The sequence below is a fragment of the Carassius gibelio genome, chromosome B8 (genome assembly GCF_023724105.1).
Source record: "Carassius gibelio isolate Cgi1373 ecotype wild population from Czech Republic chromosome B8, carGib1.2-hapl.c, whole genome shotgun sequence".
NCBI classification, from domain to species: domain Eukaryota; kingdom Metazoa; phylum Chordata; class Actinopteri; order Cypriniformes; family Cyprinidae; genus Carassius; species Carassius gibelio.
Genome location: NC_068403.1, coordinates 19,986,732 through 19,998,703, shown reverse-complemented (window position 1 = coordinate 19,998,703; position 11,972 = coordinate 19,986,732). Strand labels below are relative to the sequence as shown.

The following is an 11,972-nucleotide window of genomic DNA, read 5'->3' as shown; positions in this document are numbered from 1 at the left end:
AGTTAACAGCTTCAGTCATTTGTGGACTGATGCTTATTTGAGATGCGAACCGTTTCAAACGATTCAGTTCGATTTGGTGAACTGGTTCAAGAAAATCCGGTTACATCGAATGATTCGTCCGCAAACCAGATATCACAAACTGCTTTGTTTTGAAGGGTCTTACAACAGACCCGGAAGAGAAGACAATGGTGAATAAAGTCATAGTTCTTGCTATTTGTGGACCAAAATGTATTTTCGAATCTGCAAAAAATTCTAACTGACCCTCTGATGTCACATGGACTACTTCGAAGATGTTTTTCTTACCTTTCTGGACATGGACAGTATACTGTACATACATTTTCAATGGAGGGACAGAAAGCTCTTGGACTAAATCTAAAATATCTTAAACTGTATTCCGAAGATGAACTGAGGTCTTACGGTTTTTGAACGACATGAGGGTGAGTTGTATGTAGTTATATAACTGTCGGGGGGCTAGAAAAAGAGTTCTAGCATACATGCTGACTATTGTTTTGGGTTTTAAACAGAAATACTATTTAAAGAATGGTAAGCATGGGAGACCTATTAAACAGTATTAGTCATAACCTCTGACTAATGATCAGACTGGCAATATTGTGATCGTGGGGCCCATGTAGATGGAGGCATCCTGAGTGACATAGATTCCTAAGGAACGAGTAAATATAAAGTAAAGAGTTAATTTAGAATAATCAAATGTAATAAAATAATAATAATTAGAGACAGGCAAACAAATAATTTGCCTTTCAACCTAAATTTGAGGTAATACTAAAATGAAGTCAGATTAGAATTGAACTTAAATTGAATAACTTTGCGTCCTGAAAAGACCGAACATGCAAGAAACCTTCAACCAGCACCGGATACCTTCCTTGGACTGAGTGCATGGACCTTACACCTTGCTATTCGAAAAATAATAAATCAACTCTTAAATTTTGTCCAACATCCTCAGTCCTTCTTTAATGCGACATCATCCATTCACTTCCTGAATTTCCACACTACTTTTTTTTTTTAATTGCTCAGTATCCTGAACTGAAAATTATGAAAATATGAGAAATTTTTTTTTTGAAGTATTATTACAATTTCAAACAGCTATTTTCTATGTGAATATCTGTTTTACAGTCATTTATTTCTGTGTGATCAAAGCTGAATTTTACTCCAGTCTTCAGTGTCACATGATCCTTCAGAAATCATTGTAATATTGTATAATTAATGTTTGTTTCCAAGCAAGTTTCAAACAATCTCTCCATCTGCCATTGGTCGAACAAACAGGTACAGTAGCAGGTAGTTGCCCCCCAATCTCACACTATTGGTCGATCATATATATATATATATATATATATATATATATATATATATATATATATATATATATATATATATATATATATATATATATATATTGTTGAATTCCATGTTATTAATGAAAAGCTGCTATTTTCAGATAAATTCCCGGGTAGGCCAGTTTCTATAAAGAACTTGTGAAGCAAATAAAATTAATGTTGACTTTGGTGATCTCATCATTCAAGGGCTGCAAGTGGAAGAAAGCCGAACAACCAAAAAGCAAGCAAAAGTGAAGAAACGTCGCCAAACAAAAAAAGAAACCTGGAATACCAGCATAATATAAATTTCAGATTGAGAAATGTAATAAAGTTTATGCCGAAACAGGAAACTGTCGCGGTTGGTAAACCGTGATCTCGGGTTGTTTACACTTGTGGTGAATTCTGTGTGTTCCGTGTCTGCACTGATTAGTTGTGGACGTCTCCGTTAATTGTATCAGCAACAGCTGCCACTCATTACTCATCCACTATATATTGGCTTGACTAACGTCCTGTGTTTGTGAGATCGTTGTTCTATGTCGTTGTGTTTACCCCTCATCTGGCTTCAGTGATGTTTTGCGTTTGGATGTCTGTGTTTTCCCAGAACCTCATCCACTCTTCGCACGTTCACTCAGCCACGGACACTTACCTTCGGCTCTATTCCCCGCAGTTCCTGTGCCACTCTCTCCTGCTGTCTCACGCCATCAACATCCGGATTCCTCACCTTCTCTACACCACCGTCTGGACTTCTCACCGCTACACCATCCCTTCGGAGTATCGCTGTCTCATCGTCATTGTCTGTTTATGTACCATAGCAATATCTTCTCATTAAAACCTTTAACTCGCTATTGTTTCCAGACTGTCCTTTCACCAGCCATCACAGAACGATCTATGGAAGCAGCGAGCACCAATACCTTCACCGACTTCATGCACCACAGTGTCAAAAGAATGGATCAGCAGCAGGAGAGTATCTGGAACACCGGATACGCTGTCCAAGCGCTGGTGGCACAGGTGTCCGAGCTCACCCAGCAGATCCATCAGCTCACGTCTCCCACTGCGCCCATCGCACCGCCTGCGCCGTCTGTTCCCCCGGGGATTCCCCAGGACCACTTCCGGCCAGAGCCGCGACTTCCGGCGCCGGAGAACTATGCGGGGGAGCCAACCTTTTGTAGAACATTTCATAACAAATGCTCGATGCATTTTGCTCTGCAGCCCCGCACTTTCGCTATGGAGGAATCCAAAGTAGCGTTCACGCTCACACTTCTCTCTGGCAAGGCTGCCTTATGGGGAACGGCAGTGTGGGAGAATCAACACCCGTGTTGTGCCTCGTTCCACCTTCTATCGGATGAGATGAAGAGAGTCTTCGACCGCCTCTCGGAACTCCGGCAAGGACCTTCATCCGTAACCGAGTACTCCATCGAGTTCCGTACCCTGGCGGCCGCGTGCCAGTGGAGCAAGGCGGCGCAATGGGATAGATTACTGCATGGGTTATCCGACTGTGTTCAGCAGGAAATCTACCTCCTCGAGCTGCCCCCTACTCTCAACGAACTCATAGACCTGGCGTTGCGGGTGGAGGCCAGGTTTAATCGTCTGGGCCGCCAACACAGTCCTTCCAGGCCTCCCTTCTCTCCTGGTAGGGGGCGCTTGAGTCGAGAGAACACGGTCGGTTCTGTCAACGATCACGAGCCCATGCAGGTGGGTCGAGCTCGGCTGTCCCAGAGGGAGAGGGAACGGCGGAGGTCCCAAGGACTATGTTTATACTGCGGAGGCTCTGACCATAACAACTACTCTTGCTCGGTAAAAGAGTCAGCCCGATAGTAAATCTGAGGCTACTATCGGGTGTAACGGATATGCAGATCATCGATTCATGTGTTTAATTCAGATTTTCCAAATTAAACTCTTTTTGCACCAAGTGCCTGGCCTGGCGCCAGCCTGGCTGGACTTAAATTATTTACGATGCCCATGCGAGCTTCAAAGAAGAAATGAAAACCCCCAACCACATTCCAACATACACAAAAGGAAACTTTTCTAAAGTTCCTTACTTTTAGAGCCACGTTTCTGCAATCCCCATCTTTGCAGGACTGGAGAGGAGAGAAGCCAAATCTTCTCCCCAATGCATTCTATGGAATGAATTCGTTACCTGTTAGTTTTTATGTTTTATAAATGTATTACGTATTCCCTTTTGGTACATTTAGATGTTTCCCAACATCTGCAGTGTTATCATGTGTTAAGCAAATCTTTAAATATGTGTAATTCTACATTTGAATGTTTCATGTTTTGATCACATATACCTATTATGTTTAGTCTTGTTCTAATCGTCATGTTCTGACAAACCCATTTATCTAGAGCAAAGTAATGAAAAATGTATGTAATCTGAATTACAAACTTGCTAGAATAATCCCTGGAATTTGGACAAGCCCTAGATCTCCAGGGGGTTGTCTTCACAGAGACAAAGGAACTTTTCCCTCCGCTTCAGATCGCGGACTTTCATTGGCTGTTTATGCGGAAAAGGGGCGTGAACCATTTCAAGCCATAAGAACGACCGAACAAGGTCCGCCCTCTCTCTTCTTCTCATTCTCCGTTCTCGGACACGCTGCTCTCCAACGTTGCCGCGCTCATAGCGCAAACCCCCTCAGCACAGGGGCTGAGAGAAAAAGCCATTTTAATGGCTCCTTTGGAAGCTTTCGTTTTTGTTCTTTTCTTTTCTTTTCTTTACTAAGTTTATTCAACTATTCGCCTCTCCACGCAAGGAAGACGAATTCTGGAACATTGTTTGTTGAACCTTTCAAATACCGCGCGAGGACAGAACAAAGGACCACGTGCTCCACGCTCACGCCAAGATCAAGCGCAGCGTGCACGCGCATCACATGGCCTCCGGCCAAAACTCCCATATACTGACGATTGGCTTGGACTCCACCCCACTCACATTATGAGTCACTGAGATGTCTGATCTTTAGCTACAAGCTTTAAATTTAGAAACTAAATTTATCATAAGGATAGGATAATGTTTTCATGGCCAGAGAATATTTTTCCTTGAATTATAAGGCGTGATAACTTTATTGAAAATTGATAGGTCAACAGTGGTCTGCTGGACAAACCGCTGTTTGATTTGCAGTAATTTAAAGTAAGAGCTATCACAACAATTGATATGAAGAATGGAATATTGACATATTAATGAGTAAATTACAATGCCTTGTAATTATTTATTGATATAGGCAAATTGAGCTATTTTTCATAATCAATCAAATTTAATGTAACTGTCATCTGAGATCTAAATTAATCATATTCCTGATTAATTATTCAAATTCCCTATATATCATTTGAGTTAATTATTCTGTAAAACTCATTGTTGCTACACGGGTGGGATCTCCGCTGAGAAGTCCTCACCTACATCATCGACCCTCCTTCCGGTGAGACTGCGGTGGAAGAATCAACATGAATGTCAAGCCCTTCTGGACTCCGGAGCAGAAGGTAATTTCATCGATTCTTCACTTGCACATCACCTGAACATTCCTGTCCTTCCTGTGTCTCTCCCCATCCATGTCACCGCACTCAATGGTCAGGAACTGCCTCACGTCACCCACCATACAGAACCCATCACACTCATCACATCTGGCAACCATCAAGAAACCATATCCTTTTTCCTCATGGACTCCCCTGTTGCTCCCATTGTTTTAGGTCACCCCTGGTTGTTCAAACATAATCCACGAGTGGAATGGGGTTCTAACACTGTCACATTGTGGAGTGAAAGTTATCATGAGTCTTGTCTGGTTTCTGCTTGTCCTGTTGTTCCTGTTTTTGTTTTTCAGAAGGAGACCATGGTTTTGCCAAACGTGCCCGTTGAGTATCTGGACCTGAAGGAAGTGTTCAGTAAGTCCCGGGCTGCTTCGCATCGTCCCTATGACTGTGCCATAGACTTAGTGTCAGGTAAATCTCCGCCTAAAGGCAAGTTATACTCTCTTTCTATTCCTGAGAGGGAGGCCATGGAGAAATACATTTCTGATTCCTCAGCCTCTGGGTTCATCCGTCCTTCCTCTTCTCCAGCGGGGGCGGGGTTCTTTTTTGTGGGTAAGAAGGATGGTTCTCTGCGACCTTGCATTGATTACGGAGAGCTGAACAACATTACTATTAAGAATACTTATCCTTTACCACTCATGTCTTCAGCTTTCGAGAGGTTGCAGGGAGCATCTGTATTCACAAAATTGGATTTACGTAATGCTTATCATTTGTTCCGCATCAGGAAGGGGGATGAATGGAAAACTGCCTTTAACACTCCTAGAGGGCACTTTGAATATTTGGTGATGCCGTTCGGGCTCTCCAATTCGCCCGGGGTTTTTCAAGCACTCGTGAATGACGTGTTGAGAGATATGGTAGATCAGTTTATATATGTTTACCTGGATGACATACTGACTTTTTCTTCATCTCTCCAGGAACATGTTCAACACGTCAGACGAGTGCTCCAGAGGTTACTAGAGAATGCAGGGATTAAAGTTCTCCGTCGTTACGACGGATTTCCGTTAATTGTAGGGAGTCATCGACGGATTTCCGTCAATTACACTGTTCCGCCTGTCCTTAATGTTTTAAATTCACTTTTCATAATTTTAATGCTGTATATATAGGCTTACATTTCTCAAATAGTGTAATAAATGTCTTAATTTTAGTTTAAATAGGTCTTAAATTAAGGAAAGACAAAGTGTATTCAGCCTGCTGAGGAGGATGTGATCAAAGCCTGGAGTGGAGCGAATGCACGTTCCTCTCTTCACTATAAGCGTTTTGTTATCACTCCGGTATGGATCCACTCCGGGTTTTGGTTTAGTTTTGAAGAAGTACATGTCAGGCTACGGCTGAGGTATAATTACATTTAAGATAGCATGGACACACTTATAATGCAGGAAGGCTCCGATGTTTCGGAGATTGATAAAAGTGTAAAAAATAAATGGAGATGGGCTTGGCTTAGCGAAATTGGGAAGAATGGCAAGCCTTTTAGTTCGTGGGCTAAAAAAATCAAACAACCAGGTACGTGTCTTTGCACAGTATGCCACAGGAAATTTCAATATGGCAATAATGGCAAAAAAGTGCTAGCTCGCCATCAATCAGAAGCTAGTCACAATGCTGCCGTTCGTGCTCTACAGTACACATGCTCCCTGCCTGGTGCGACAAGTACCACAACGGAGATTCATGCATCTATGGCCGACCGTGTGTGCGATGTAAAAGTGCGCATATGTTCTTTCATAGCGGAGCATGACCTGTCGTTCACAGTCTCACAACCGCTAGTTAATTTAATGCAATCAGTTGTCAAAGACAAGAGTGCACTTTCAAGATTGTCTATGTCTAATGCACATGCCTCCTACTTGTGCACACATGGCATTTCTGCTTATTGGAAATCCGAATTGTCATCTAAGCTGAAAACGAAGATGTTTTCTTTAAATGTAGATGAGGCAACAGATGGAAACATGGACAGGATTCTGAATGTTCTTGTTCGGTACTATGATGAAGATGTGGGAAAAGTGGCAACCCAGCATCTAGCCTCGAGGAAACTGAATATTGCAGATGCCTTAACAATCACAAACACATTGAAAGATATTCTCCAGTCATATAGCCTGAACTGGAATCAGGTTGTTGGTATACTGTTGGATAACTGCAGTGTGATGAGAGGGAAAAAGTCTGGAGTAGAGACACTAGTCAGAAGAGAAAATCCATCACTGCTGGATGTCAGCGGAGACACTGTCCATATGGTCTCGAATGCAGCCAAGGCCCTTTTAAATCCTTTCCAGGGATTTGTGGAACAATTTTGCTCTGATGTATACTATGACATTGAAAAATCACCCAAACAGAAAGAAGTTTTTTCTGAGTTTCAGTCCTTACTTCATTTGGAGAATAAGAGCCTAATACGTCCCATCAGCAGCAGGTTCCTGCAAATGTTGGATGTGTGCAACAGAATACGGGAGCTTATGGATCCATTGACTGTGCACTTCTACAGCGTCCTGTCTTCTCATGATCAACACAAACACAGGTACTTCTATTTTTGTATCATCTAATTTCTGTACTAGTAGGCCTTTTTTTGGATTTTTAATGAAACACACACACATTTTTTTTTGTTTGTTATTAATATTATTTAAAGATGCAGACATCTAGTGGATTTTTTTTACATAACAAATCTAAACCAAGGGGTGGAGATGGCTCAGTGATCAATCAGGTTATATAAAGTTATAGATATAGTGACTCAAAGGGTTAAATGTTAGAACAATGAAGCTCGGCTTCATTCCAGATGCAATCAAATTATTAAATAACCTTTATATAAAGAAAAGGAAGTGCCTTGACCTGTAAACACAAAAAGTATGTCATGACTGTTGAAGTATTGGCAATTAGAAATAGCATTGTTGATTTTTTCTTCTCCTTAATCCTTATGTGTATATGTTATTTTGTGATGCAGATGGCTCCTGAACCAGCTTCTTGATAAGCATGCAGTTACATCTGATGAGAAGGCCAGGATAATTTGTCTGCAACAGCAAATGGCAAAATCTGCAAGGATCGGAAGTGATGTCAACAAAAAACGAAAGACACGCATCTGTATGCTTTTTTCAGAGTTCGACAAGCTCACAACCATTATTGATTTGTATCGAGGTATGTTCACTTTTTATTCACTTTAAGTGTTAAGAAAAGTACAGAGATTTCTTATTTATTGAAATCCCTTTATTGTTATATTTATTATATGCTTATTTTTCTTGGAATCCTGGAATGGAATCTGAGTTAACCATAAATACAGTTTTTAGATCACTGTTAATCAGATCACTTTGGTTAATACTACTAATACTAATACTACTACTAATAAACTATTTATACAGCACTTTGTAAGTTATAGACTTATTAAACCAGAATTAAAACATTTCAGGACTGATGTAAATAAAACTAGACAATTAAATAATACAGATGAAAATAAACAACAACAAATCTAAAAAATAATATTAAAGGGTTGTAATATTCCAAGAAGAGTATGTTACATTACTATGAATGTGATTATTAATCAATGAATAAAATATTCAGACCCATTTCTAATCTGGTTCTATTGTGATTTTCAGGTGTACTTCCAACTTTTCAGGTGTTCCTGAAGAAGTTGCAACATGAAAAGCCCATGATTCATGTGCTGCATGCTGAAATGCTGCTACTGGTTAGGGAACTTCTCTCCAAATTTATGAAGCCTGAAACTATTCCTTTGAGTGCAAAGGGCTTGTTGAAGCTTAATGTTCACCAGAGAGACCTGCAGTACACTGACAAAAGGTTGTCTGTGGGGAGATTCAGCTTCTTTGCCTTAAACAAGGCTAGAGTAGAAAAGAAGCCCTGGGTGCAGAAGGTCTACAGCTCTCTCAGAGAAGGCTACATAAAGGCAGCAACATTCCTCCTGAAAAACCTGCCCCTCAACAACAACATCATCACCTCTTTATCTGCGCTGACACCATCATTGATTCTCCATGAATCAGTCCAAGGTGCATTCAACACCTTGGCCAAGGCCTTGCCAAATGCTGTGAAGTCAGAGGAGTTGGGTCAACTGGATGAAGAGGTTCGAGCCTACCAGATTAATACAGATCTAGGGACACAGGCCAAATGCTTTGAGGAGAACAACGCACGAATCGATGTTGACTGGTGGAGTAAGATTTTCGCCATGAAGATGCCAGAAGGAGGAATGAGGTTCCCCATCTTAGGGAAGTTGGTAAAGGCTCTTCTGTCATTGTTCACTGGCCCTCTTGTCGAAGGATCATTTAACATGATGGATGATATAATTGAGAAAGACAGGGTTAGGCTGAACATTGAGACTTATGAAGGCTTAGCCATTCTCAAGTCCCACATGAAGGTAATGGGCAAAACTGCATCTAAAATGCAAATTACCCCTGCATTAAGGAGATTTTGCCTGTCTTCTTATGAGACATACCAAAATCATCTGAAGAAAAAGAAGGTGAACCTTGACAAGCAAAAGGAAAGGAAACTGAGGGAAGCTGTGAAGGTGCTCTCAGCAGTTAGGATTAGAAAAGTAAAGAAAGGTTCCACCTCTTCTGTTTGTGCTAAAGCCCCCACCTCTTCCACCCTTGGAGTTAAACGAAAAGCTGCTGCTACAGCCTCCACCCCTGCAGTTAAAGGCACTGCTGCTGCTACAGCCTCCACCTCTTCCGCCCTTGGAGTTAAACAAAAAGCTGCTGCTACAGCCTCCACCCCTGCAGTTAAAGGCGCTGCTGCTACAGTCTCCACCTCCTCCACTGCTGGAGTTAAAGGTAAAGCTGTTGCTACAGCCTCTTTCTCCTCCACCCCTGCAGTTAAAGGCAAAACTGCTGCTACAGTCTCCACCTCCTCCACTGTTGGAGTTAAAGGTAAAGCTGTTGCTACAGCCTCTTTCTCCTCCACCCCTGCAGTTAAAGGCAAAACTGCTGCTACAGTCTCCACCTCCTCCACTGTTGGAGTTAAAGGTAAAGCTGTTGCTACAGCCTCTTTCTCCTCCACCCCTGGAGTTAAAGGCAAAACTGCTGCTACAGCCTCCACCCCCTCCACCTCTCCTGGAGCCACTCCTGCACATGTAGCTAGTCAAACACTAAAACGGGTGTCAGGTGTAGCCAAGCTTCAGGAATATGGTTTCACAGCCAAAAAGCAGAAAAAGTGAAAAGCACTCTAGAGACATTTGCACAAGAAAAGCACTTTTTGGAATTTAATGGTGGTGCAGTTACTTTTTTTCCTGTTAATTATTAATAGTTTCACAAAACATTGTTTGGTGTTATAAGAAACATAAAACATGCACTGAAAATGCACTTTTTGAAAAAGCACTTTTTGGAATTTAATGGTGATGCTATTAATTTTTTTTTTTCCTGTTCATTATTAAGAGTTTCACAAAACATTGTTTGGTGTTATAAGATAAATAAAAACATGCACTGAAAAGATGTGTGGTAGATGGTTGATTATTTGTCAAGGTATATTTTTTTCAAAGATTACAAATAGCTTTTAAAATATGCAAACTGGCAATATTAAAGCGGTTTATGATGGGCTTCTTCAACCGCTGTCTGTCCCGTCGAGACCCTGTTGGTAAACCGTGATCTCTGGGTTTTTTACACTTTGTGGTGAATTCTGTGTGTTCCGCGTCTGCACTGATTAGTTGTAGGCGTCTCCGTTAATTGTATCAGCAACAGCTGCCACTCATTACTCATCCACTATATATTGGCTTGTCTCACGTCCTGTGTTTGTGAGATCGTTGTTCTATGTCGTTGTGTTTACCCCCCGTCTGGCTTCAGTGTTGTTTTGCGTTTGGATGTCTGTGTTTTCCCAGAACCTCATCCACTCTTCGCACGTTCACTCAGCCATGGACACTTACCTTCGGCTCTATTCCCCGCAGTTCCTGTGCCACTCTCTCCTGCTGTCTCACGCCGTCAACATCCGGATTCCTCACTTTCTCTACACCACCGTCTGGACTTCTCACCGCTACACCATCCCTTCGGAGTATCGCTGTCTCATCGTCATTGTCTGTTTATGTACCATCGCCATATCTTCTCATTAAAACCTTTAACTCGCTATTGTTTCCAGACTGTCCTTTCACCAGCCGTCACAGAAAGTTTGAATAAAAGAATAATCAAGCTGATAAAAGAGATGGCTGACTATAACAGGATTAATCTGGACCTGCAAGTGTTAACGGATGAACTAGATTAATTTAAAGCTCCAGTCAAAAGAAGATAAGAGTTTCAAATGTATGTTTTTGATCACACCTATTGTACCCCATGTCTATAGGTGTTAACCTTTGTGGTTTGAGTTGCTATGTGCTTTGCCTATGCAGCAGGTAGAAAAGGTAGGGGATGTATCTCGCAACAAACTTGCGAGATGGAACCTCTACCTAGCTGTGCTATTTTTAGTATAATAGCATGCAGGTGTGACCTACATACTTGCAGCTATGCTTGAAAGATGCTATAGATGGTTTTTATATATGTGGCTAATCCACTCTGAACTTCTGACACTCTGCATTAAGTGTGATAAAGGTCATGTACAACCTGTGTGTATGTGATTGCCAAATAAGGGGTTGTAACAACAATGGGTCACATATAATAATTAACTCAAATGATATATAGGGAATTTGAATAATTAATCAGGAATATGATTAATATATATAAATATATATCTCATATGACAGTTACAATAAATTTTATTGATTATGAAAAATAGCTCAATTGTCTATACCAATAACTAATTACAGGGCACGGTAATTTACCCATTAATATGTCAATATTCCATTCTTCATATCAATTATTGTGATATCTCTTGCTGTAAATTACTGCAAATCAAACAGTGGTTTGTCCAGCAAACGGCCATAAGATTGACCTATCAATTTTCAATAAAGTTATCACTTCTTATAATTCAAGGAAAAATATTATCTGGCCATGAAAACATTATCCTATCATTATGATGAATTTAGTTTCTAAATTTAAAGCTTGTAGCTAAAGATCAGACATCTCAGTGACTTGTAATGTGAGTGGGGTGGAGGCCAAGGCAATCATGAATATATGGGTTTTATGGGTTATAATTGACTAATAATACATCAGACTACAAATCACACAGAGTAAATATGCGTACGACAATACAGACAGTAAACTTTGTACAAGACATAACGGAATCCAAATA

The 11,972-nt window shown here is 40.9% G+C and overlaps 1 protein-coding gene across 2 annotated transcripts; it reads left to right on the top strand.

The window, feature by feature from the left end:
• Positions 1 to 5,829: 5,829 nt before the first annotated feature.
• On the top strand, positions 5,830 to 10,117 carry LOC127964065 (uncharacterized). 2 transcript variants are annotated; one of them, XM_052564217.1, is made up of 4 exons: positions 5,830 to 7,341; positions 7,762 to 7,952; positions 8,408 to 9,688; positions 9,785 to 10,117. In XM_052564217.1, exons 1-4 carry the CDS (start codon positions 6,200 to 6,202, stop codon positions 9,973 to 9,975), a joined length of 2,805 nt encoding a protein of 934 aa, XP_052420177.1. In that variant the 5' UTR covers positions 5,830 to 6,199; the 3' UTR covers positions 9,976 to 10,117. The 2 variants fall into 2 exon arrangements, with proteins under 2 accessions (XP_052420177.1, XP_052420176.1); XM_052564216.1 differs by having other exon boundaries at positions 5,831 to 7,341; positions 8,408 to 10,117.
• The last annotated feature ends 1,855 nt before the right edge of the window (positions 10,118 to 11,972 follow it).

Bases quoted from the DNA above. Each gene is read 5' to 3' on its own strand.
- LOC127964065 (XM_052564216.1), top strand. From the start codon at position 6,200: ATGGACACACTTATAATGCAGGAAGGCTCCGATGTTTCGGAGATTGAT. The intron at 7,342-7,761 runs GTACTTCTATTT...TTTGTGATGCAG, and splicing joins CATGATCAACACAAACACAG to ATGGCTCCTGAACCAGCTTC. The intron at 7,953-8,407 runs GTATGTTCACTT...TGTGATTTTCAG, and splicing joins CATTATTGATTTGTATCGAG to GTGTACTTCCAACTTTTCAG.